Source organism: Muscardinus avellanarius, assembly GCF_963383645.1.
Source record: "Muscardinus avellanarius genome assembly, chromosome: 9".
NCBI lineage: Eukaryota > Metazoa > Chordata > Mammalia > Rodentia > Gliridae > Muscardinus > Muscardinus avellanarius.
The window spans coordinates 106,856,647-106,884,107 of NC_137795.1; the positions used below are offsets into that span (position 1 = coordinate 106,856,647).

The 27,461-nt window shown below is 39.3% G+C and overlaps 1 protein-coding gene across 1 annotated transcript in view; it reads left to right on the top strand.

Moving 5' to 3' along the window:
• CNTNAP2 (contactin associated protein 2) overlaps window positions 1-27,461 on the top strand; it is a gene marked incomplete at both ends in the record, with an annotated part of 1,557,236 nt that overhangs the window by 1,127,999 nt on the left and 401,776 nt on the right. The window contains one exon of the mRNA XM_080701281.1: window positions 22,628-22,755. Coding sequence (XP_080557407.1) covers window positions 22,628-22,755 — 128 coding nt within the window. The remainder of the gene's footprint in view (window positions 1-22,627; window positions 22,756-27,461) is intronic.

Sequence of the window (27,461 nt, forward strand, 5' to 3'; positions counted from 1 at the left end):
AGATAAAAGTGAAACAACCACGGCATAGCTCATCGTTGTCCAAAATCACCACGATTATGCACAGTGTTTAACTAAAAGATTGAACCTGTGGCAACTCTAACATCATCAGTAAATTAAGGCTGAGATTAAAGTCTTCAGTGCCTGGGCACTGTGTGATGGACCTGTACATCAAGGGGACATCATATTGAACCTAAAGACGTATAAGAAAGAAATATCAATCTTAATAAAAAATTATTTAACTCTCTAAAGCATAATATCCCTATTTGTGTAATGAGTAGTCTGAATCACATTATCTGGAATTGCGTTCCCTTATCTGAAATGAATTGTTTTTATTATTTAATGCATTAATTGTAATGCATCACTTAAGTGAAGAGTAGAGAACAAGTATTGCTTAATTTTAGAAGTACAGATTGCTTCTCTGGACAGACTATTTTGGTTTTGTTTATGTATTTACTTAAATGGAGAGAGGGAAAGAAGCATATCAGAATTTCTATGACCTGAGCTGAGCGTGGTGGTACATGCCTTTAATCCCAACATTTGGGAGGCTGAGACAGGAGGATCACTGGCCTGAAACCATCCCCATTTTAATGAGGCCTTCAGCAGCTTAGTGAGACCCTGTTTCAAAAGTAAGATAAAAGATGGCTGAAGGTGTAACTCAGAGTTAGAACAACCCTGAGTTTCATCCCAATACCGTAAAAAAATAATTTCTCTGATCTCAAATCAGACTTTTCAGTGATCTCACACCTCTCCATAGTCCCTAGGACAATATGCCCCATCAAGTAGCACAGATGACAATTAATTGTATTATTAGCTCTTTGAGAATAACTGCCCTGGAGACAGATGTTCATGGTGACTTTATAGTAAGTACTGCTTTATTCATAGGCATAGAATTCCTTTTATAGGTTGATTCATGAATGTAGTGCCAGAAATCTTAGTAGACTATTACAGCGATAAAATATTACATAATTTTGTTAAAATACCATCATACAAATTCCAAAATATTATAAACTAACTTATACTACCATAACGAAGCTTAATTACCTGTAGGTCTCAGGCGTACCTTGTAAAGAGAGACAGTATAATTTCTATTTCTGTCTGCGGACTAAATTAACTCCTAACCATGAGAGTATCTCCCCTTGCCTAAAGCCTAGTAATATGAACCTTCTGAGATCATGGATTAATAAAGATTATTTTTTCTCAATGAGTTTGGGTAGAGCTTGTCATTTTGTTGTTGTCTTATTGTTAGAACTTTATGGATGGGATATGACTACACATCATAAACAGATTCAAAGTGATACATTTATATTTGTACTCAGTCCCCCTTAGTGAGTCCCCCTCTAACCCTACCCCGCTGACCTCTGCTAGTAAGGTTGCTGGTGAGACCTTCATATATGGAGGAACAACTCAAAGAGCCAAATGATGGAGCCTGTAGTTCTGCATCTCTGACAAAGTCTCAAAGGGTACCAGAGCACCAGATCTAAAAGAGTAACTCTACACAAAAAGAGACAACTAAAAATATAATTTTAAATAAGAGAAAATAACTCTGTATGAAAAGATGCAACATCATCATCATTCTGTGATCCTGAGACTCTAAACTGAAGTCAGATTTTTAAAAATTCCCCATTTCTCTCTTTGACCACTGAGATTTCTATTTGGCTACATCAACTTAAAATAATATTTAAAAAACTGCAATTTTCCGGTTCCATCTAAATTAGCAAGCTTGGAAACGTCAGCCTCTCTCTGATTCTGCTCAGCTACTTTAGAGTTCCCAGCCACTGGCCCTTGTGTGAGCACAGACACAGGCTTTCAGATTGCTTGGGATGTCATCGGCAATGCCTGGCTGCTCGGATGACTTTGGGACTTTCCCAGGACAGATGTGGAGTGACCACATCTTTGGCCCAGAAGACTGCTGACTACTTCATGTGACTACAGCCTCTGCCACCCTTCCCACAGCAAGCCCAGCAGAGCCATCATCATCTGGAGCGCTTACACTTTGGGCCCTTAAGTTGGTATCCTCACAGACAGTGATATTGTGTTCCTGCAGAGGAAAGGGAAAAGGATTGCCAGTTTTTACTGAGGGCCAGGAGAAGCCGATGAATTACATGTGGGATGCCTAAATCAGGCTTGTACAACCATTGAAGAATGGGTTGGACAAGCTGGGTTATACGAGGGACCTTTACATATCCATTGGCAAAATCTGAAACAGCAAAAAGCAAAGAACTCCAATGAATGGTGAAATGATTCCCTCAGAATGTGGGACTGGCCCCAGTAGTGGTATCATTAGAGACTCAGTTATGTTTAATTAAATTATACTTAAATCTTCGATTGTCAGAAATGAGGCTGACGAATATGAAAACATTTCCCCCAAAAGAATTGAACACTAACATAGCAAAAGACAGTTTTTAGTGAGAGTCAACTGGAATATTATTTCCTATCCCAATAAGTAACAAGACGAGCCCAATGTCCCGAGCTACAAAGGAGAGTGGGCAGTGGTGGGACACGTTCTCTCCACGGGGCTCCCAGAATCTCTCTCTTTGCTATATCCAACTGCCCTGTGCTCTTTCTTATTTTTGAGGCCTTAGAAATAAGCTCTTCTCTTCTTCAACAGAAATTGGTGATAGGTATCAGCTTACGTGCAGGTAAATCTTGATGCAACAAAAATACATAGTTGATGGGTTAACTAAAAACAAATTAGATGTAGGGAGGTGACCTCACAGACGACAAAAGCCCAGTGCATCCCCTTTTGTAAAAGGTCTTCTGAATCAAGCATCTTTTGGTCCTATACACTCTGACTTCTTTGCAAACTCAAGCCGTTCATATCAGAGGTTTACTAGCTGGTTCCTTGAGAAGTCTGCATTTGCCATCTCACAATTAATTTATATCCCTGCACTAACTTCTATCTCCTGCCTATCTCAACAGTATGTCTCTTTTTATCCCTAGAATGGAGTCAGTGAAAAGATCCATTTCTCCCACTCTCTTCTGCCTTCTTCCAGATGACTTTGTTCTCTTTTGATCTATTTTACCTGCTACACCAGGGATGTTTGATGTTTCCCAGAAAAGTCAGAGAGGCACCTCTTGTTTGTTCAGTTGAAATGAGCTAATGTGGTTACTCAAAGATGCCCAGAGCTACAGTACACAAAAGGAGCAAAAGACACACAGGAGGAAGTTCTCCACCTCACAGCTGATCTTGGGATCTGTATAGTAATACATTGTCCACCTTGTCCAAGGGCATCGTGCCCAAGAATTCAGTTATTAGCAATGTGCGCTACAGTCTCCCAATAAAAGACATTAAGTAAAAGAGAGCACATTTTTATTAGGTAATATTAAAACATTTACTTCTACATGTACTTGCTTTAACCAGCTTGAACAAATTAGTTATTCCCAGTAGATTATTCTCATTGGTAACTCTGTAATAAAAGATTCCAGATATCGTGCATTGTCATTCCTGGCCTTATAATTTTTATTTCAGAATCTCAGCAATCGAATATTCATTATCTAATTACAATTAAAATGCATGATTCTCTGAAGAATGCTTATAACTATTTAAATGAATATGAAGTTATTAAAGAAATAGAAGGCGATTAAGAATATTCAAAGGGGCTAAACATTATTCTTGAACTGTAGAAATGTAATAGAAAGAAAGACTAGGGCCAGGAAACGGAAAAGTTACAAAAGGAAATAGAAACAAAATATATCCCAGATGTGCTATGATGGGGTATACAATATTAATTTAATTATTCAGTTATAGAAACAATGAACAAGACAAGAAAAACCTAGTATGCTGTGTGCTTCTTCAAGATTACCCAACAGGTCAGTTGCAGTGCCTTGGGACCTAGCAGACACACAACAAATATTTGTTGAATTAGAAAGGAAGCAAATGCTTTCTAAAAGTTATAATAAGAACTTCATGAGTACTTTTTCAAGTAAGCTTGTAGATACAGTTAAAGACATTTATATTCGAATCTAGTTTGAATGGGTACATTGCATTTAAATAGAGTGTTATGTGCCTTGAAAAATAACTGAAGCTTATGATGCTGTACAAGAGGTATCCAAACTCAGAGGAAGGACAGGAGACTTGATAAATTGCCCCCTCCGCTATGAACATTTTGCTGTTGGGAGGATATATGCACACACATACAGCTATATCTATACCTATATCTATATCTACAAATAAGGGAGGGAGGGAGGGAGGGAGGGAGGGAGAGAGAGAGAGATGGAGAGAGAGAGAGAGAGAGAGAGAGAGAGAGAGAGAGAGAGAGAGAGAGAGAGAAAGGATCCCTCATCACCTGGAAGAAAGCAAAGCCCAAAGCAGAATTAGCCTTAATACACATGCTCAATATATGTTCCAATCAAGCTAATTATCAGTGGACATGACTATAAGCTGTTTGTTGGACTGTATTATAAAGAAAGTGGCGATGATGGCTATAAGAAGAGTTCAGAATATTAGATTGAGCTATATGAAGCTGCCATATTTGCACATGAAATACATAAGTGAACACTGACAATTTCATATGGTTTAACTTAATATTTATTGAATACTTACTTGTGTTATACACAGTGCTAAGTAATTTACAGTTACTTGACCTGTTTAAATTTTACCAACAATTTTTTTTAATGGGTGAGGGAATTGAAAGTTAAGTTAGGAACTTGCCAATTTAGGAAATAGATGGAGAAACTGAATACAGCCTGACATCAGAGACTCCTTTCTTAAAACATTAATACTATCCTGTCCAGGAAAAATATAAATGTTGTAAATGATGTTATCAAAACTTCGCCTTCAATCACTTACTAATTTTAATAAAACATATGACAGCAAAATATACCGTGATGAATTCACAGTGTAATGTGTCTGCTTTTAGAAGGGTGAGATTTACTTAAAATGCAGAGATAATTATTACTGAAGTATCAAGGTCAAGTTCTGTGGCCACAAAATGGTATAATCTTTACTCTAGAAAGTCACGCATTACAGAGAGAAAATGATAAAATTCTATCTGTGCCATATTATTAGAGTTGTCTATTTATGGATCACAGGGCCATCCCAAACCAAGGACACATAGTAGAATGTACTTTGGAGACACACAGACAGATTATTTGAAAACAGAATGGTCTCAGAATATCTACACTTGGTGTCAACCATGACTATATTATTCATATGATTAAGCTGCTATGAACACCTAGAGAAGAAGCATTTAATTCATGTGGAAGGTCAGGGGAGGCTGCACCGGAGAGATGACAACTAGACAGAACTTTAAGAGTGAGTGAGGTTCTGAGGTTCTATTAGACAGGGAAATGGGGACTGACATCCCAGACAAGAATACCTGCTATGAGAACAAAACAGAAAAGCAAATAATTTTCACTTCATAAATGGTACATGTGGCAGGAGGCAGGCAGGCAGTGATCCTGCAATGTTTGACACATGCCTGGAAGCCCTAGACATTTGGGATGTTGAATGGTAACCTGGCTTCCTGTTATGAAGAGGCCAAGATTAGGAATTTGTGCTTTGTCCTGGGAAATAATGATAAGCCACCAATGATTTTTCCCTGTCATTTTGAATCTTTCACAGAGGGATATGCACAACTCTTAGACGCACACCTCAGTCATTTTGTGTGTGTGTGATACTGGGGATGGAACTTAGGGCCATTGTACCTATGAAATACAACCCAGCCCTATTTTTTGTTTTTTGTTTTTTTTTTTATTGGTGCACTGTATTCATACATCATAGTAGGATACATACTTTTGTAGACATACATGCACACTTATCCCAGTCAGCCCCCACCCAATCTCCACCCCATTCTCTCCCTATCCCTCCCTCCCATGCTTGGCTTAGTAGTTGACATCTAGTATTATGGCGATTTATCTAAAATTAAAAATGATAATCTCACATAACAGTTTCATTTGTCTGATACCAAGCTTTTGATGACTTAAAGATAACATTTCAATATTTCTTTTTGCTTTCTTTCTTACCAGAGAATATTTTTTTCTACTTTTTAGGTGAAACTATCATATATTTATATATTTATTTTTCATAAAAAATCTATCCTAATATGGAATATGGACTCTAGGTACCCAAAATGATCTTGAAAAAGAACAAAGCTAGAAGATATATATTTTCTGATTTCAAACTATATAAAGCTACAATAATTGAAACAGTGTAGTACTATTCTAAAGGCAGATATATAAACCATTGGAGTTAAATAAAAGCCTAGAGCTAAATTCTTCCCTATATTGTCAAGTTATTTTTGACAAGGTTTCCACGAACATTTGGTGGTGGAAATAATAATCTTTTAACTAAATATTGTTGAAAAATAATAATTACATGGAAAAGAATACAATTGGACCCTTACCTAATCCCATATACAAATATTAACTCAAAATAGATAATAGACCTAAATATAAATCTTAAGACTATAAAGTTTTAGGAGAAAATCTGGGTCATTAAACCTCACAACATTGAAATTGGCAGTGATTTCTTGGTTATGATTTCAATGGCACAGGCAACAGAGGAGTATACAAACTCCCTAAAAAATAAAAAAAAATATTGTATATCCAAAGACAATGTAAACAGAGTTAACAGTTACTAATAGAATGTGATAAAAATATTTCCAAATGCTATATCTGAAGGTATATTAATATTCCAACTAGAAATCCTAGAAATTAACAACAATAAAGGCAAACAATACAATTTAGAGATAGGTAAAAGACTAACATAAATAATGCATCTCCACAGATAACCAATCTTAGTTGTCTGTTGGATGGAAACTCTTGTTTCTCTGGTTCTGGTGTGTGTTACCTATTTCTTCTTTGTAGTTAATCTCTTTGAGTATTTTCTCTAGTGCTGGTTTTGAAGACATAAATTCCTTCAGTTTCTGTTTGTCATGGAAGCTTCTTATTTCTCCATCTAATTTGATAGAAAGTTTTGCTGGGTAGGAAATATTTGGCTGGAAGTTGTTTTCTTTCAGAGTTTGGAATATGTTACTCCAAGCCCTTCTGGCTCTCATAACTTGGTTTGGGAAGTCTGGAGTGATTCTAATTGGTTTGCCTCTGAATGTCACTTGGCCCTTTGCTTTTGTTGCCTTTAAGATTCTCTGCTTGGCTTCCACATTGGTCATTTTGACAGTTATGTGGCGTGGGGATCCTCTTCTCCGATCCTGTCTAAAGGGAGTTCTATAAGTTTCCTGGACCTGTGTATCGACCTCTTGCTCTATGTCTGGAAAATTTTCTGCTATTACTTCCTTGAAGAGATTGTTGATCCCTTTGGTTTCACTTTTTTTCCTTCCTCTATTCCAATTATTCTTAGGTTAGCTCTCTTAAAATGGGCCCATATTTCTTCAATATCAGATTCCTGCTGTCAGATATTTTTTCCTAGATTAGAAACTATGCGTTCATTTTGGGAATGATCATCTTCTAAGAGCGAGATTCTGTTCTCCATGTGTTCTAATCAGTTGTTTGTGCTTTGAATTGAGGCTTTTACCTCATTAATTGCATCCTTTATCTCTTTTTGGCTCTCTCTGAGTTCTTTTTGAAGCACCTCTATTATTTTTACAGTTATTTTCCTGATTTGATCTTCTATAAATCTCTGATTTTCTGTTTTATCGGGTTCTGATGTTGTGGGGTTGTGGGCATTTATTGCTCCAGTATTATTCCTCTTTCCCATGATTTAGGAAGTTTGTGCCTTCTCTGGGTTCTTCCTTTGGGTCACTATGACTTCACTTAAGGTGCTCTGGATCTCGAGTCAGTAGTATCTCAGACCCCACTACTCCTTTACTGGGTTTTATCACAGAGTCTCTGACCCAGAGAGTCAATAGAAGCTGCTTTAGACTGTGGGGGGTGCCAGGTTGCACGTTCTCCTATGGTGTGATATCTCTGCCACCGCCCCTCCCCCACTGGGTCAAGTCCCAGGAAGTACAGTACTGGGATTTCTCCTCTGTGGCCCGCAATTTGACTCACTGTTCTTGAGTACGCAGATGTAGCTGTACTGGCCTCGCTGAATTCGGTGCTGCTGCCGCCGGTGGCAATATGGCGCCGCTGCTACACCCTCGGCTGTGGGACTGGTGTTTTTCTTCTTGGTTTTGATTTCCACTCTGAATCCCTGCAGCGTGTGCTGAGCTCGACCACTGGGAGCTTTAGATGCTCTCTGCGCAGAGAAATCCTGCCTGGCTGTTCCGCAGAGGCTCACCTCGGCTTGCTGTAGCCGTCCCGTGAATTCGCCGGTGCCGCCGGCAGTATGGCGCTGCTGCCGCGTCTGCCACGTCCTCGGGCGTGAGGCCGGTTATCTCCTCTGTGGCTCTGTTCTCAGTCCGCTTTCTCTCTGGAGCCTGGTGATTTTTTGTTTCACTGGTGATGGTGTTTTCTGGCTATGAAAGGCGCTGATTTTGTGGTAATGGAGATTGGTTGTTAGCAGGGCTCTTAAGCCCCGCTTTTCTCGGTCGCCATCTTCCCGGCGGTCCAAATGTTTTGCCTTGTTTTTTTATTTTTGAAAGAGGGTCTCAGTTAGTTGCGAAGGGCCTCATTAAGTAGCTGAAGTTGTCCGTGAACCACCATCCTCCAGTCTCAGCCTCCCGATGCTGGGATTACAATCGTGTGCCACCACGCCCGGCTCTACCTCAGTCATTTTTGCATAGTAGTGTATCTATGAAGCCATCACCAGACAAGCTATATAGAAGGATCACCTCCATGTCCTTTCGTCCTCTAGGAAATCCCTCCAAAGAGGACTGTTATTCTGCATTCTCCTGCCTTGGGTTATTTGTGCTTGGTTTTGACTCTCATATGAATCGAATCATTGAAAGTAAACCTTTTTATACCTGGTATTTCTTCCCTCAGTATTCTGTTCTGGTGCATCACCATGTCTTTCTGTGTAGGCATAGTTTATTATATTTCATTATGTGAACATATCACAATCTATTTGCCGTTCCTCTGCTCTTAGACATCTGGGCTGAGCAGCCTCTCATCTTTTCTTTCCCAAGGAAGGAAAATTAATTTAATTGGTTTTATTACAAATGCCCAAGACTTGGACCATCCTGGATGATTAAGACCCAGGCTGTTGCTGGGTGATGGGGAGAAGCACACAGCAGACATCACATCTGCAATTAAGATGCTGAGGACTTTCCAGTGTTCTCTACTTTTCTGTCTCTTAATCTCATTTATTACATTCTAAAGCTCTGCAAATGAGTTCCCATTAAAGCTATATTTGAGAAGCCAGAGAAGACCAGAATCTCTGGTTTCACAGATTGGCATAATGCCAGTGAATATGTGTGTAGAAAAAAAAATTTCTTCTTCCAGGATGCTGGGTTAAGCAAAGCTAAATATCGTTAATTCGGGGCAGAGATTCGTATAATTGTTATAATACAACTTGTAATTTGGAGTTTCCAAGAGTTAAATATAGAATATATAGACCATTTCTCACACTTTAGAGGCATTTTTCCCCTAAGAAAAGCATTTTTCCCTCAGAAAAATTATTATTATTACCATACTCCAGACTTGATATTTTCTTTTGCAGTACTGGGAATGAAACCCAGGGTCGTTCTACCTCCGAGCAACACTCCCAGCCCTATTTTTTATTCTTTATTTTGAAACAGGGTCTCACTGAGTTGCAAAGGGCCTCACTAAGTAGCTGAGGCTATCTGAGAACCATGGTCCTCCTGTCTTAGCCTCCCAAATGCTAGGATTACAAGCATGCACCACCATGCATGGCTCAGAATTGGTATTTTCTAAGACCCCCCAATAAAAGATATATATATATATATATATATATATATCTGATAGGCTGTTTTAGGTCCCCCTCAAATTCATCTGTGGATGCCTTAAGCCCTAATGTGACTTAATGTGGAGACAGAGTTTTTAAGGAGGTAGATCAAGTTAAATAAAGCCGTAAGGGTGGGGCCCTGTACTCTAGGATTGGTTCCCTTATAACAAGAGAGACACTAGAGCTCTCTCCATGTGTGCAAGCACACTATGAGAAGCAGCCTTGTGCAAGGTAGGAAATGAGACCTCTCCAGTAACTGACCCCACTTTTACCTTGGCCTTGGACTTCTACCCTCTAGAAGTGGGGGGGGGGGGGAAGCCACCCGGTCTGTGGCATTTTGTTATACCAGCTGGAGTAGACTAATACAATAATCTCTTAGGTAAATTTAGAATCAGTCCTCAAAATGCTGTGTACCTCCAGGAAGGACATAAAATGAACAACCCTTCTACAGGTTTTCACATCACTTTCTTTTCTATCTTCAGATTATTTGCCACCTGGATACTCTGCCCTATAAGAAGCATGTGGCAATTTCCCTTTCTGGATCCTCTAGAGAAACACGAATTCACACAAACACACTCCCATGATTTATTCTCTCCATAAAACTGCACCCAAATTTGGTTTTGCATTGTTCAGGATTCACCTAGACCCACAAATGCAGGCCCCTTGTGACTTCCTTTGATAGTATTTGCTGGCCTTCAGTTAACAGTGATTGATTTTTATTGCCTCTCTTCTGAGAAGTGGATTTATCTGTCTTTTAATTTGCGTAAGTTGGATTGCCTCATAAACGGTTCACTCTCAAAATTACAAAGTAAGCTTGCCAGTAGAGATGACCTTGTTTATTAAAATCTAATTAACTGGAGTTTTAGAATGTCCCTGAGTGGGTTACTGGATTGCTGGTTTTCTCCAAACCCAACAAAGATCAGAGATATGGCTGGCTGTATTTAACCACAGAGCTCAGACCTTCACTGTGAAAAGATTTAGTTAGTTCTTATTCAGTCATTTTCTCTAAGGATGCAGGCCCAAGAATCCTTTCCCAAAATGTATTGGACAGAAAAGGCAGGTGTTTGATTATTTATGATGTGAAGAAAAAGGCCCAGTGCACTTTGTTCACATCTGAAACAAGAGGAGGCTGAAATGTCACACACATTCCCAGCCACAATCAGAATATTCCTAATTATGTGCCCCATTAAGTCATGCTCTGGACAAAGTTACATGCCATCTCTGCACATAAGATGAGAATCATAAATGTTTGCTTCCAAGCTCAGAAAATAATTTTGGCAAGTTGATTACAGGCATGTGATAAAACACAATTAATTGATTCAGTTCCCACTTTATATACCAAAAAAGTCTAATGCTAAACCTCCCCTTATTTCTACCCTAATGCTTCTTCTAGGTCTCAATCCAACCTCAAAACAGAAGTTAGGGGTTGTCTTTACTTTCTCAGTTTTCATTTAATTATGAACCAGCAAACTTTATTTTTATTATTCCACCAGAACTTTTTGCAATATGTTCACCAGCGATCTCCATATTGATATACCTGATGTGCACTCTAATGTTTGCATACCAGTCATTTTTCAATATTTAACGTAATTTACCTTCCAGACGGTGATGTAATTTTTCTTCCAGGAGCTATCTATCCCCTTGGTTTATTGTACTCATAATTCATTTGGCTCCCTCCCAAATTTAGATAATTTATTTTCAATTTGGTCTATCCTTCTCCCTTCATACTTGAGACTGGTCACAATCGTAAGGCTCTTTCTTGGCTGCCTGTGACTTGCATTTATTTAGTCCTGGCTACCGAGAGATGTTTTGGAATTCTTTTTTAATTTGGACCATCTCATCCTAAAGAGTATTTTTATTATTTTAGCCCAGAAGGGGAGTATCTTTTTTAAATGTTTATTTTACTCAGCATCCTTGAGATAATGAGAACATAAAAACAAATATTGACCAAGCATGGTGGTGCATGCCTGTTATCTCATCTACTTGGGAGGCTAAAGCAGGAGGATTGCAACTTTCAGAATACCCTCAAAAACTTAATCAGAGCCTATCTCAAAATTTAAAAATTAAATTATGGGTTACAGGTATATCTCACTGTGAGAGCATTACTCATAATTCACTTGGCTCCCTCCCAAATTTAGATAATTTATTTTTTAATAAATTATTTATCACCCTGGGAAACCTGGACATTTTTAGGGTGGGAAGGGACATCTGGACAAGAGCAAGAGAGGGAAAAAGGGAGCCATGCAAAAGCAGGGGAGATGGCCATAAATAATAAATAATAATAAATAAATTATATATTAAATCACCCTGGGTTCAATCTCTAGTACTACAAAAATAATAAAATTAGCATTGTTCACCTAAAAGTCTTTCAGAGTTCAGAGGAAGATTAAAAAAAAAAAAAAAAACAGTTTTACCTTCAAACAAGACTTCAGTGTCCACTAGGGGAGGGAAGTGACCTGCTGAGATGAAGTGGAAATGAAAAAGTACGTCAAATATGATGTGATGCTTGTGGAGGAAAAATTGTGGCAATCAATATGAGAATCATCTGTATTGATTTGTGTTATTCATGGAGGGCTCTAGAAATAGCAACAGGAAGAAAAAGCAATGCTTCTTGGTCAAAACAAGAATACCTGTATCATTGAAAAATAGCAACTTTTAGGGTGGTCCAATCCATAAAATAAAAACTCAAGGAATACTGCCCCTTTTTCTAAAGCCAAATGTCGAGATTAATGCCCTTTTAAGCAGACAAAGCTATTTATGCAAAAATGTAGGTTGGGAAGAGATGATCATTGTCTCTCATGATTGAAGAGATCTCTGAAAACAGTAAAAGAACACAACACGGAGACTATATTACACACACAAAAAATGATATTATACAAGTTGACTAGGCTTAGAATTCTTTCCATAGCCAAGGAAGAAGTCGTAACTTGGGTTTCTCCACTATGTTAAATGAACTAAAGCACCCAGTACTCCCTCATTCCAAATCTTAGTGTCTGCCCTGCTAGCTTCACCCAGCTACCCTCCTCAGGGACATAGAGAAGCCCAGCCCTTCCTGGAGAGGGCTACGAGACCAGGGGTGAGATTTATTTGCAGAACTGTCAGCATATGCTATCTAACTCAATGCCATCATTGTCATGAGAGTGAGAAAGGGGATCTTAGAAAGACTGACTCAGAGAGCTTGGCCCATGTCGTCTGGAACCTGAGAGATTCAAGGGGAAACTAAATCACAACAATTTCAAGGTGAAGCCACATGGAAGTGTTGGCACGTCCTCCTTACAGAGTTCTTAGGAAAGGATACACAAGTGTGCCATGTGGGCTAGGTATAAAATATGGAATGAAGCCAGCCCAGAGCAACTTTTTAAAGAATTCCATCCAAGGCACATCTGGACAAGAGCAAGAGAAAGGGGAAAAGGGAGCCATGCAAAAGCAGAGGAGATGGCCATAAAGTAACAGGTTCCTCACAAACCCATTTTCTATATTCACACATCAGTTAGAAATAATGCTCCCAAAGCATTGATAAAACCCAGACTACTCACCCTAATTAAAAAAAAATATGCTGAGTCAATGGGAATGTTCTCCCATTAACTATTTCTGAGATACCAGGAGTTAGCTACTAACTGTCAGAGATAAAAACACACAGACATGGCAAAGAGACTCCACATCAAAGGTGCTTCCTCTTTGCTGATCCTGTAGACTAGGTTCCTGATTTGCAAAAATAGCTTTGATTAGCAAAGATATGAATGTAGAGGACAAAGTAAACTGTGAATAGTCCAAATTAGTCTTCAATACAGTGAGATAATTTTCCTATGTAATAAAAATAATAGATTTTCATATCATTTAAAGGAATCAATTACAATTATTTCAGCAGAACTTGAGAAATATAAACATGCGTAGAGACAGAGTCTTAAAAACTCATCTTTAAGATCAAGGTCTTACCTTCTTTCTTGCTATGTTAATTATTTATGAGACTCCTAAGTCAATATTACTTTCTAAAGAAAAAATAAAACCTCAATTACAGATAAAATAATAAGCAAAGCCAAGAGTATTCAAGGAACGCCAATATAAGAAAGGTTTCTTTCTCATCTCTCTCCATTAATAGTAAGCACATATTGATAATGGTTTTAGAATTGTGCCTTGTTAGCCAACATTTATGTTTATTCATGTACTTATTCAATTTTGAAACATGTAGAGCCAGCCACTTTTAAGTACCTACTTGCGTTTATTTTATAAAGTTGCATAAAATAATATCTCTGCCTTCAGGGAACTTGCACTCCAGAAAAGCAAATCAAAGAACATTTTGAATAAAGTCTCAAAATAGATACAAGGGCTTTCTAAGAGAGTCTAAACTGAACAGATAATTGTCTAGCCTTTGCACGAGGTCTGAGCTATTCCCACTGAAAGGGAGTAATTGAATCTGTAATTACTTTCATTTCATAGGGGACATCAGCATAGATTCGAAAGATCTAATCGAGATGCTTGTTTTCTTAATTACTCTAATTGCTTTGTAGGGAACACTGTCCTGTAGCCATTGAGGAAGGCTCAGTTCAGTGGGGAATAGGGACATTGTTGGAGGTATTTAAAAAGTTCTCCTTTGACATGTATCTGGTTGTTTATTTCACCTTCTGATGATGCAGCTAGGTTGCGACCATCTGTGTGTATTGTATGGACATAGCCATTGATTACTGGTAGGTAAGTGATTTTTGTAAATGAACGTAGAGGAACAGCAAGGCTTCCCTTTTAAGAACTTGAGCGATGTACACCTCACTGTCCCACTGGTGCCAGGAACACTCCTTTCTCTCCCCATTCAAACCAACCTCCACCATTCATGGAGATCTGATTCCTGGGACTGGCCCTTTCACTTTTTAAAGGTCAATACTTTACCAAATTTTATTTAAATCTCTAAATTGGTTTTTATTAACAATTCTAGAATCAGGCCACATCTCATTATATAAAAAGAATGGATGTACTAAGAAGCAAAGAGGAGGCTAGCTTTGTAGACAGAAAAGGGCTAAAGAAAGAATCAGAGGTCAAAAAGTGAACTAGTCATTTTAAAATTGTGTGTGTGTGTGTGTGTGTGTGTGTGTGTGTGTGAGAGAGAGAGAGAGAGAGAGAGAGAGAGAGAGAGAGAGAGAGAGAGAGAGGGAGAGAGAGAGAGAGAGGCAGGCCCCTAAGTTCCATCCCCAGTACCACCAAAAAAAAAAAAAAAATGAATTCACCAAGCTCTACAACAAATCACCACAATCTAGATTGAAGATTCCTGTCTACAGTTAATCTCTGCTTCCATTCTCTAGCCCAGGAAACCTGTAATCTACTTGCTGATTTTGTAGATTTGCATTTTCTGGAAATTGCAAACATGTGGAAATATATAATATATTGTCTTCTGTGTTTATTTTTTAACAGTTTTTTTGAGGTTCATTCATGTCATGACATATCTATTCCATTACTTTTTATTACTGAATACTATTTCATTGTATGGACATACTACATTTTTATCCATTTACTAGTTGATGAACTTATTTTTTCACTTTGGAGACAATATAAATAAATCTGCTATAAATATCTACCTAAAATATATTTTTTAATTTTTAAATAACTTCTAGCTGTTGATGGTGGCACACGCTTATAATCTCAGTACTTGAGAGGCTGAGATAGGAGGATCACAGGTTAACGGCCAGCCTCAGATACTTAGTGAGGCCCTCCACAACTTAGTGAGTCCCTGTTTCAAAATAAAGAATAAAAAATAGGACAGAGGGCGTGGCTCAGAGGTGGAATATCCTTGGGTTCCATCCCCAGTAACACACACACACACACACACACACACACACACACACACACACACAAGTTTTCCCCTAGCCCCTTACCCCTACATTCAACCTTAAATATGCAGCGTGGACATAAACTTTGATTTTCTGGGTCAATCCCAAGAGTGGAATTATTGGATTATATGATAAATCTGTGTTTTGCTTTATAAGAATCTGCCAGACTACTTTCAGAAGGGGCTGCCCCACTTCATACCCTCACTAGCCAGTTTATGATCAAGCTCCACATCTTCAGCACGTGGGGTTGCCTGTCTTACTGATTATGGCTCTTCTGGTAGGTGTGAAATGGCTTCTCAGTGGGGTTTTAGTGGCCTTTTCCTAGTGACTCATGATTTTAAGCGTCTTCACTTGTTTATTTCACATTTCTACTTTTCCTTATAAGACACCTTCTAGAGCTGAAACTTTGACTTCCTAAATTCTTTCCAGAAATTCTATGACAAAAATTTATGAAAGTGCACAGACTGTAATTTTTAAGGCTTCAAGTACTCCTAAAAGTCCCACAAAGGACATCGAATCAAAGGACACACTCCTGGCGTGGTAACTTCTATAATGTTTGGTAGAATGCAGCTGGATCACGAATATAGAAACTTCAGTTATTTATTTTTTAGTGATTTTTTCTTTTCCACTGAGCTAGGGGAAAGACTGAACTGCCTAGAGGCTTGTCTGCTTTCTCAGCAGGCAGAAAAATAAGAAAGAATAAGACAGAGGTCCTTGGGAAAACAAAATTGAACCAAAATAACAGTGCCAGGTTAGAGAAGCAAAATCCATAGAATCACGGTTTACTCCAGTGAGAATGCTGGTAGATGAGTCACTGTGTGACTCTAGGGCTTATTTTCAATGGATAGAATTTTCCTAATGTACAAGCCCGCTTGCTTATTATGCTCCTATTATAGTTACTGAACATCTTCCTGAATTAGATTGACCTCAGTCACCAAGGATTATAACTTTCAACAAATTCTTGTTTTGCTTGCTGGAAAAACTCTAGAAAGTCCTCGGATAGACACTGTATAGGTAGTGGAGGGTCCTCTCCAGATCTCAGATCATTTTTGAAGTGGGTTGTGCCATAGAATCTCATGGGAAACTCTCCATCCATTCACCCACTCTATTCCCATCTGTGAATTTGTTTCTACAACCCATACTGATTCTACTGTTCTGTGAGTTTCTTATAAATTTTCTGGAGTCCTATTTAGATCTTTAGCCAAATTACCTTTTATGAGAGTAAAGAAATTACTTCTTGCCATGTCTCAGCTGAACTTTATTTTTCTTTGTTTGTTTGCTCTTGTTTTTTGTTTTTGTTTTTTCAGTTTGATAATATCAGAGTGCTATAGCTATTACCTGTTCTATACTATTAAAACTTAAAACTCAAATAAATAATTTAAAATGGTGGTTGATACGGGCATTAGGAGGTTCTATAAAGGTCTCTCCCTGGGTGTGTAAATGGGTAAGAGATGAGTGTGAGTTAAACACTACAGTTATCTTTTAACTTATGATAGCGTGTTTGATTTGTTGCTTTGTTTTTTTTTTTTTCTTTTTGGTGGAAAACTCAAGAATGGGATTCAGGTACTCTGAATTTGAAGCTGGATTCTACCACTTATAAGCTCCTGACTATGATCAAAATCAATGCTCTAATTTTCTTTATTGTCATCAGTAAAATGGGGATAATTGCATTACTTAATATACCTAATGAATCATGATTCTAATTTTTCACTTTCATTGACCAATAATGCAAAGTTCATTGTAGTGATAAATTTGATTTGTACATTTCTGTCATCCCTGATGTTAATCGTTTTTTCTTACAAAATAATTGAATAATGACCAACTTTATGAAGTTCTATTTCTACAAGATTATTACAAAGATTTAATAATTATGCTTCTAAGTTATGAAAGTATATAGATGTGCGATTTTTTGTGACATTAAACACAAAGTTTGGCAACAAAATTACATAGCAATTGGAACATTTTCAAGCAGTTTTTTTTGAAATACATTCACCTTAGCTCAAGTTTCATTATAAGGTAGTTAATTTCTCACTCATCAAAAGTAGACTAGGTTGGGATATAGCTCAGTGACAAAGCACTTGTTTTGTAAGCACAATGCCCTAAGTTCAATCCCCAATGCCAAAAAGAAAAAAAAAAGAGAGAGAGACCCAAAAAAAGTCAATCTAAAGAAAAAACGTGGAGCATCAGTACTAACACTGACACGGATTTTGAGCAACCTGGATGTCTATATACTACCGGTGGAAATGTAAATTGGGACAAGCTCTTTGAAAAACTGCTTGAAATTATCCACTAAAGCTCAACATACTTTACAACCCAGCATTCCCAGTTTTTGGTAAATACTTAATATAAGTGAATGCTAATGAGTAGCACATTTATAAGGATGTTCATCGCAGCTTTCTTCACAATAGGCAAGACAACTAGTGATCTCATACACCATCCTCACTAATCCAGAGCAACTGGCCGCACAGCTTAGAGGAAGAAAGGCTTATTTGCTCACAGTTTTTTTGGAGATTTTAGGTTCAGTCCATGTGATGCCGGGTCTGTGGAGCTCAAGGCATGGAGGCAGGAAGCAGACAGAGGGAGATAGCAAGGGCTCTGCCCTCACATCATGGAGGCTGGAAGCCAGAGAGCCAGGAAGCAAAGGGATTAAAAGAAAACAGCACAATACTAAGGCCACATCCCAGGGACCATAGCCCCCCTTCCCCAGCCACAGCCCACCTACCTAGGTTACTACCTCATAAATCTGTTACGATGAATTTATCCACTGATGAGATGACAGCCATCATGTCTTCATTGCATCAACCCTGAGCATTAAAACCTAAACTCCCAAGCGGACGTTCTATATCTAACCACAATAAATGACAGTAGAATTATGTTTACATTCATTGCTGTATAACACTATATTAATATAGCACAGTCTCCTTTTTTTTTATTGGTGCTTTGTAGTCATACATCTTAATGGGATAAACGATGGTGGAGACATACGTGCACATGTCACCCAGTTAGCTCTTACCCAAACCCCACCCGTCCCCTCCCCATCCCTCCTTCCCATGCTTGGCTTAGTGACTGACTTTGATTTTTTCTTTAAGTAAATCATGGCTTTAGAGACTTTCCTTCTTCCCCTCCCATCCCCTCAGTTAGGTCCCATCCCCTCAGTTATTTGCTCCTCTATAGGATCTCCTTCTTCATCTAGAGTTCCTCCAGTTACCCATTTCTCCCTAGGGTTCACATCCAATTTCTTCTTTTCTGTGACTGACTAGTCTCACTTAGCATAATGCCTCCAGTTCCATCCATTTCCCTGAAAATGATGTAATTGTGTTTTTCTTTATGACTGAGTAAAACCCATTGTGCATATCCCACAGTTTTGTAATCCATTCATCTATTGATGGACATCTTGGCTGGTTCCATAGTTTGGCAATGATGAATTATAGCATAATCTTATTCAAAATATTTTTAAATATTTTATTGGTGCCTTGTAGTCATGCATATTAATGACATACAAAATGGCAGAGGCACGCATGCACACATCTCTCATTTAGCCCTTTCCCCATTCCCTCCCTTCTGCCTCCTCATGTTGGGCTTGGTGATTGACGTTGATACAGTAGTGACTGTGCCTTAGGGAATCTCCCTCTCCCCGCCCCTCAGTTAGGTCACCTTAGTTGCTCATCTACGTTGTCTCCTTCTTTGTCTCGAGGTCCTCCTGTGACCCTTTTTCTCCCTACTTTATGCAATATTTTTCAATATTTTGACAAAAATATTATGCTTAGTTACACAGGTATTGATTACTAAGATGGGAGAAGAGACATACTTCTGGAGTATTGGAAGGTGTTCTAAACAAATATCTGGGTCATAATTACACAAGTGTATATATGAACCATAAAAGATGTGTGTGTGTGTGTGTGTTGAGTGTGTGTGTGTGTGTTGAGTGTGTGTGTTGAGTGTGTGTGTGTGTTGAGTGTGTGTGTGTGTGTGTGTTGAGTGTGTGTGTGTGTGTGTGTGTGTGTGTGAGGATAAACTCATTGAAACCTGATCATATTCTTATGATCACGAGGCATTTCACCACAGGAGATCATGGAGACACAACCACTCACAAATCTCATTTTTATAAAATTACCCCTGATATCTTATAGATGCTAAGGCAGTTAAAAAAAAATGAGAGTACCCACAAGCTGTAGAGCCCACTCTTCCTCCAGCATGGATGCCTGTCGTACCAAAGCTAGTGCATGACTGCGGCTGCACCGTGCAGTCAACCAAAAAGTCAACTGTCAATTAAAGTTATTTTCTATAAGTTGAATAAACTGAGTTTTAAACAGCTTCTTTCCCCTTGCGCTCAGTGCATCCCCTTACCTCCTTCCTTTGCCCCTTTCCCTGATCTGTTACATTCAGCTCTGGGGACCTGACTTAGGTGGCAATTGCTGCCTATGATTCTCAGGGGGATATTTGCTCAAGAAATTTCCAGAGGAGAATGCATGGAAATGACTCTGAGCAGTAATTGGTAATTTTTTTCTATAAAGGGACAAATAATAAACATATTTAGCTTCAAGAGCCATATGGTCTCTGTTGCAGCTACTCAACTCTGCCACTGTAGCATGCAGCCAGAGATAATATTTTTTAGTGGCTGTATTCCAATAAAACTCTATTATGGATACTGGCAATAAATTTCATATAATTTTCAGGTCACAAAATATCATTTTTTATCCATTAAAAACATAAAAAATTGCCTGGTATAATGGTGAATACCTAAAATCTTAATACTTGACAGGCTAAGACAGGAGGATCTCATGTTCATGACTGGCCACAGCAATGCAGTGAGGCCCTCCACAACATAGTGAGACCCTGTTTCAAAACTAAAACTAAAATACAGCTGGGGATGTAGCTCAGAAGTTGAATGCTCCTGGGCTCAAGTCCCAGTACCACACACAACAAATAAATTAAAATAAAAACATAACAAAAACAAGCTTAGCTTCTAAGCCAAATGAAAGAAAGCAGATAAAGAGGAATTTGGTTCTCAGGAACTTAGCTTTCAGAGGCCTGATTTGGAGTCATGTAATCCTAAGTAATAATCCACTTGTGAAGAGTCTCAGCCCTATGTTCCATAGGAATACAACGCTCCAGCTCTGGTGGGTCGTCAGTCACAGTGCACAGTCGAAAGGGTGCCTTCCTTTCTCATTCCTGTAAGAAACACTAAACATCAAGTTTAATATCAAAGGCTTTGTTTCCTCTTTAACATGATTTTAATTCTTAGAGCTTCAAATAATATAAGGTTAATTTTTTAAAAAATAATCCTACTGCTGGGCATGGTGGCACACGCTTATAATCCCCACGCTTGGGAGGCAGAGATAGGAGGGTAGCGCAGGTTCAAAGCCACCCTTGCTGGCTTAAGAGACCCTGTTTCCAAAGAAAAATATAAAATAGGTCTGGGTGTGTAGCCCGGAGGTAAAAGTGTTGCATCCCCAGTACCACTAAAAGAACAAAAAAGGTAATAATAATAATCCTACTAAGATATTTGAGGGCTGATCATTAACAGATGCGGTGTTAATAAGAATCACTGTGCCTTTATACTTGATGTTACTTATGATTTGGTAGAATTTCCTTAAGAAAATGTTATTTGGGAATCTTGAAAACAATTAAGTAACGCGGTATGAAATACACTTTGAGGCGCACCGGCTGAGTTTCTGCGCCCCTTTCTAGTTTCTGTGGGTCCAGATACATGAGGTGTTCACTGACATTCTAGAAAGGTAGAGGGACAAGACACTGCTCCTTATAAGCACAGCATCGTTGTCATCATCCTCATTATTATTTCCTTCTTCTTTTTCTTCTCCTTCTCCTCCTCCTTCTTCTTCTTTCTCACTTGCTCTCTCTTTCTCCTTTTTAAATTGAAACCGGGTCTTGCTAAGATGCTGCGGGTGAGATTACTGAGGCTGGCGCTGAACCTGAGATCTTCTTGTCTTCAGCTGCCCAAGTACCAATACAGTATTTTCAGGAGAGACTTCCAAATTGGCTCCTCCCAATTCCCTGCAGTATGTATCAGGAAATGTGAGTGGCAACTCATTAACTGGATTACTGAGCTCTCTCATTCTCCCATTATCCAAAATCAGTGTTCAGTTTTATTATTTGTGTTCAGATTAAACAATGTAAAACAATTCTCTGAAAGAGTAACTCTGCAGGATCATCTCACACTGATTTGTGTCTCCCACCCATCTAGCCTCAAATGAGAGTGAGCCTCAGCCCCAGCATCAGAAAAATAGGATGGGGCCAGTGATTTTCCACTAAGGTGATATCAGTGCCACACAAGACCAAAAAGCATAGCATGCATCTAACTCACTTTCCATCCAGCCCCTGGGCATCTTTGTGCCATCCTAGGAGCAATACTTTGCAACTAACATTGCCCTCTTCTTTCATTTAGGATGGGTGTGAGGTAGAGATAGGAGATCTGAAACAAGATAAGTATAGGGTAAAGAGAAGAACCCAGGAGGGAACCAAACTGCCAAACTGGACTTCAATCTCAGCTCTTGTCCTCTCTACAGATGGAAATAGATTATTTACTGACCACCTGCTCTGTGTCAGAGATAAATCATCACATAAATTATCTCAGTTCTTAAACAAGAAAGTGCCAAGAAACAAAAGATGTTCTTTGTCTAGCTGGTGCCCAGCAGGGAAAACAGCTCCTGAAGAAACTGCTTCAAAACTATGAAGGAAACAAGGGCTTAAAAAAATAGGAGTTTGTTTCACATAGAATTCAAGTTGAGTTTGTTGAACTTTCAATTCAGTAACAGTGGTAAACTCCAAATGTGTATTCAGTAATTGGCATGTGCTCTGGTCTGTGCCCAACCTAAAATAGTATGCAGCAAATTAGTTGAGTCTCTCGGTTCTGTTTGTCAAATCGTCAAAGTACTAGAGCTCCTTCTGACCCATGTGCTCTGAGATTATTTCACTCTGACTGTGCTTTACATGGTAAATTTCTGAGCAATTACTGAAATGTCCCCCATTATTAGACAATATAAGCAGTGATCAGAAAAAACATGTTCCTAACCTGGCCTTCATCTTTTCTGTCTTTCCTATGATTCAGGAGGAAGGATGCTGGCTTTTTATCCTACAAAGATCACCTGCCAGTGAGCCAGGTGGTGGTTGGAGATACTGACCGGCAAGGCTCAGAAGCCAAACTGAGTGTGGGTCCCCTGCGTTGCCAAGGAGACAGTAAGTTTGCCCAGAGGCTGTGGCTTGCACTTTGTTATCATATTTAAATAGTGTTCCCAGGCTCCTCAGAGGATGCCAGAAAACAGGTTTGCTCTTCTGTAACTTCCACCAAAACATCCTGTGACTTAAGCAAAGTCAAATGGAGAGCCAGATGGACCTTTGCTCCTAGAAGAGGGAGGCAGGTATAAGATCTCCAGTACAGAAGCCTAGATTTAGCTAAAATGTGGCTATTCGTCTTTATACTCATATGTAACAAGTGTGACTACCTAAGTTTATGGCAATATGAATAGCAATGCTAATAGCATAAAAGCAACACTCAACAGCTGGGATCCCACCGAGTGCTGCTGTTAATGCCATTAGCATGACTATTTATATCACCATAAACGCAGTTTATGGTGTTATAAATAGTAGCATTATGGCTTAATGTATCATTGTAAACTTGGATTATGACCATATAAAGTTTGACATTATTGCTATCAAACTTCATCATCATCAAAGCTTGATGGTCCCTTGAAAGCTAAGGATTGTTTCTGTAACTACGTCTCACTTTCAGGATGAGGCACTGCAGTGAGGAATTTGGGGCCGCGTGCTCGGACAGTGGGAGGTAAGGGAGTTAGAGTGCTAGTCCCACCTAATTAAGGGCACCATTAGGATTTTATGTTGTTTGATACCCGTCAGTGTGCTTTATGTGCAGTGGGAGGGAAATGGGGCCAGGTTGCTATGGGGATTCTGCAACGAGCATCCTGGGTATCGTTGTCCCTCTCTTTTCTGCACATTTGATTTGGGCAACCCTCCTGGGAGTTCTGTGTCTTTGTGCTTGTGTGCCAAGCATCAGGAGTCCCAGATTCTACACTCTGAATAGCTAACTGGCCCAGAGACCTCAGGCAAGCCTCTCCATTTTCTCAGCTGTGGTAACGAGAATACCACCTGCATCCCTATGCCTCCTGGGGAGACCATAAAGATTTTAGTGCCTAGATTTGGATTTCTCCTCGCAAAGCACAATGCAAGATGGAATATTTTTACGACTTCGGTAAATCAACAGAGAATTAGACCCACTCGATAATAAATAATTGCACCCACTTCAAGAGGTGTTCTAAGAAATGTAATGGCGCATGCATAACAGTTTACTACTTAGTAAATTGAGGCTGTCAGCAATTAAGAAGTGAAATGTTCCAATACCAAAGAAAGATGGAAGTTGCACTGATTTTTCTCTTCTTACATTGAGAAGATGAAAATGCTTCCTGTAAAATTGAGACTGGTCAAAAAGATCTTTATCGTGCATTTATTGAATAAGTTTACTTCATTTGTCTAACCAAACTCAGTAGAGCTGTGCAGTAAGAAATGTAATTTCAACTGCTTAAGGAAAAGATGTTGACATAAAATAATAATATGCTTTTTAAGTACATATGCTGAGAGATGGACGATAATGTTCTGAAACTAGACAAGGTCTCATGTTTCGTAGAAAGGTAATCAGTTTTGTTATGCTATAGTTACCTGTTGACATATAAAGATAAAATATTTCTTCTTTATTGGATGTAATTTTGAAGCTAGCTTTGAATTAGAGTAAGGATGTCAGTTAAGTAATTTATTAACTTAATATATTTAGAAAAATGACACTTTTGCAAACTTTTATTACCATTCTTAAGAGGAGTCTAGTAGCCTTAAATAGTATATGCTGGAGTCTGTGTTTAGTTAATAGCTAATATTAAGCTGTTTTTTCCTAATCAACACAGAAGTCCTCAGAAAGAATTCATCATGGGTCTATTATTGGGTTAGCACTCTGCTAGGTTCTCTGGGGGAAAAAAAAAAAACTAATTTCAGACCATGTTTGAGTTGGATGTAGTAACGCATGGCTATTATCCCAGTTATTTGGGAGGCTGAGGCAGGAGAATCACAAGTTAGAAGCCAGCCTGGGCAACTTAGCAAGACCCTGTCTCAAAATAAAAATGAACAGGGGCAAGGAGTGTAGCTTGGTAGTAGAGTATTTGCCTAGTATGTGCAGGGCCCTGGGTTCAGTCCTCATAACCATGGGCGGAGGGAGTGAGGAACATGTTTAACAAATACACATGAAAAAGTATCAGAAGACATGAAATGGCTTACTATTTAGTATTAGATTTTCTTCTAGAAAATGATTGCAGCTGATGTTTCAAAAAGGGTTGATGAAAGATATATTTTCAGTAGACATTCTTTTTTAAAAAGGGAAAATCCCAGTGATCAATATTCATTTACGTTTCTATTCTAAGGCTTTTGGCCTTGGAAACATTATTAGGCCCGTTAATAAAAACAAGCCGCTGCCTCTTTCATGGACACTGTAGTGTCTTCGTTTATTTAGTGTACTGTAGCTTCTGCGAGACTCTTCCCTATTTTTACCTGATGCTTCATGGAAACAAAAGCACAGTTAATATTTAATTGCAGTTATACATAAGACTCTGGGGCTTATGAGAGGGAGGGCGAGAGGGAGGGCAAGAGCGAAAGCGAGCTTTTCCTTTTTCTCAGGCAACTGAGAACAGGTTTGTTCCTTGAACTTGGCCAGTCAGGTAACAGGATGCAGGAATGTTCGCATGTTCCAAGTTGATAGTATTTTCTATTTTTTATACATGTCTAATCTCCTTGGAGCCCGAAGTGAGGAAGCTAAAGCAAATATTAGCATTCCTATTGTACAAATGAACAATTTGCTTCTTTGAAAGTGGCGTTTAGACAACAGATTCTCGCGGCCCTTCCACACTCTCAAGGGGAAGATGGAGAAAGGAATATACTCAAGGTCAGCGCTATGTCTCTGAACTCCTTCTCTTCCCTGCCCCTGGCCAATTAAACTAAGATGTCTGAAAGTAATTCCACGTGGATCTTACTCCACCAGGAGCCCCACCCACCCATGTCCCTGACTAGCACAGCACGGTTCTGGGAGGGTTGAGTTCGCAGAATTGAAAAAGGGTTGCAGCGAATATATCCTGTTATTTATAAAGATGAACTTACTTCATGTCGTTTGTTGAGGCCTGTTCAGAGCTGCAGCTCAGAAAAACCAACTGCATTGTTAAAAAATGTCTCTTTGCCTGTGGGATGACAGCCATCAGAAGGTGTGTCTTGAATTAGGCCCCACTTCCATGCCCTGGTTTCGGAGAAAGAAATCATTTCTGCAGGCTCTGCCCAACCGTGTCAGTGGCTTCGGTTGGTTTCATCATGACGGCCGAGTTTCATATTTACTTTGATTCATCTGAACTCATAAACCCATATAATCAAGATGCTAGAAAAAATCAGCAAGTTCCACTCAGAGCAGCCGCACTTACCACCTAGCTGTGAAATGCGTATGCCCCCCATGAGAAAGCAAGAAACATTTCCAAATGGAAAACTCAAATCTAAATGAAACCAACAGTGTGTCTGGTGATGGATGCTTTGCTAAGATAACAAGTGTATTGAAATTATAAATCCCTCTCTTAAATCACCAATATTCACTTAGGAAGAACCCAAAGAGCTACTTAGAGTACCAAAAGCTAATAATAGGCAGACATTGTTTTCCAATAACTTAAATAAGAGGTTATTCACGGAGTGCTATACCTTCGTGGAATAAGAGATTTCAAGGTTTGGAGGTAGGAACCTTATTCCTGTCTAGTGACTATAATTAATTGTAGGACTCTAGTATTTGCTGGATAATTGTTTTAGCCTCAGCCCTGCGAGGTAAAGATTTACCATATTACCTCCAGGGATACAGTGACTTTAAACAATTAATTGGGAGCAAGCATCTTCACTAAACCTAGGTAGAAACAATTTAGGAAATGTCTTTTCTTCCTCAAGGACTGCTTGCCGGTCCATTCCAGACATTGGCTCTGGCTCTAAGAAGTAACAGACAGCACACTCGAGTCACAGCGGAGCTTTCAGATGTAAGCTCAGTCTCTCAGCGCTGCAGAGACAACTGGGGCATAAAGAAAGAGAGTGAAGACAAGTAATGTGTCCAGTTCAGGTGCACTGGAAAGGCAGGGCCAAGGAAGATGGGGATGGAGGCGTGTTCTACATGATGGTGATACCAGATCTCTCTTACCAGCCCCTGTCGCATGAAGTCCGGGACTGGAATCCATGCACAGTAGAAGGCTAGTGTAGGAGTATGACGTTTATTTTAAGCCAGAATGGAGTGGAAGTGTAATACCTACCAGGCTGAGACAGATGTTGAGAACTGGCCTTTTGACACTATTTAGGGGGGACCCAGACCCAGGGTCCACAGTCGCACACTGTCAGCCCCTAATGTCCACACGAAACACAACCACAGAGGATGGGGCAGCAGGCCTCACAACCACAGAGGAACCAGAGGCAGAGGGATGCAGGGGAGGAGCCTGAGGAGGGCTGCCTGGAAGGCCCTTAGGACACCAGCTTTTATTCTCTTTTATGTTGTCCCCAACTGTCTTCACTGATTTTGATCCTGGGACCCAATGCTGACATCTCAATTACTTAAGATGATGAAGGTTTATACTTCGGTGAGGCAAAACCCCACATAACTTTGGTACCCTCCCTTTCCATCTCTGGGCCTGCTTTCTCTGATGTGGAGCTCAGGGTTGCCACAGTGTGGGCAGAGAAGACCGGGAGCCACATGGGGAATCTTCAGGGCTGACCTTTCGGTAGCTAACATCATTTCTACCCAACATGCCAACGTCCTAAACTCACCAGGCCCTAGACCGACTAGAGGATCTGGAAAGTGCAGTCTCTGCCTGCTGCTTCTG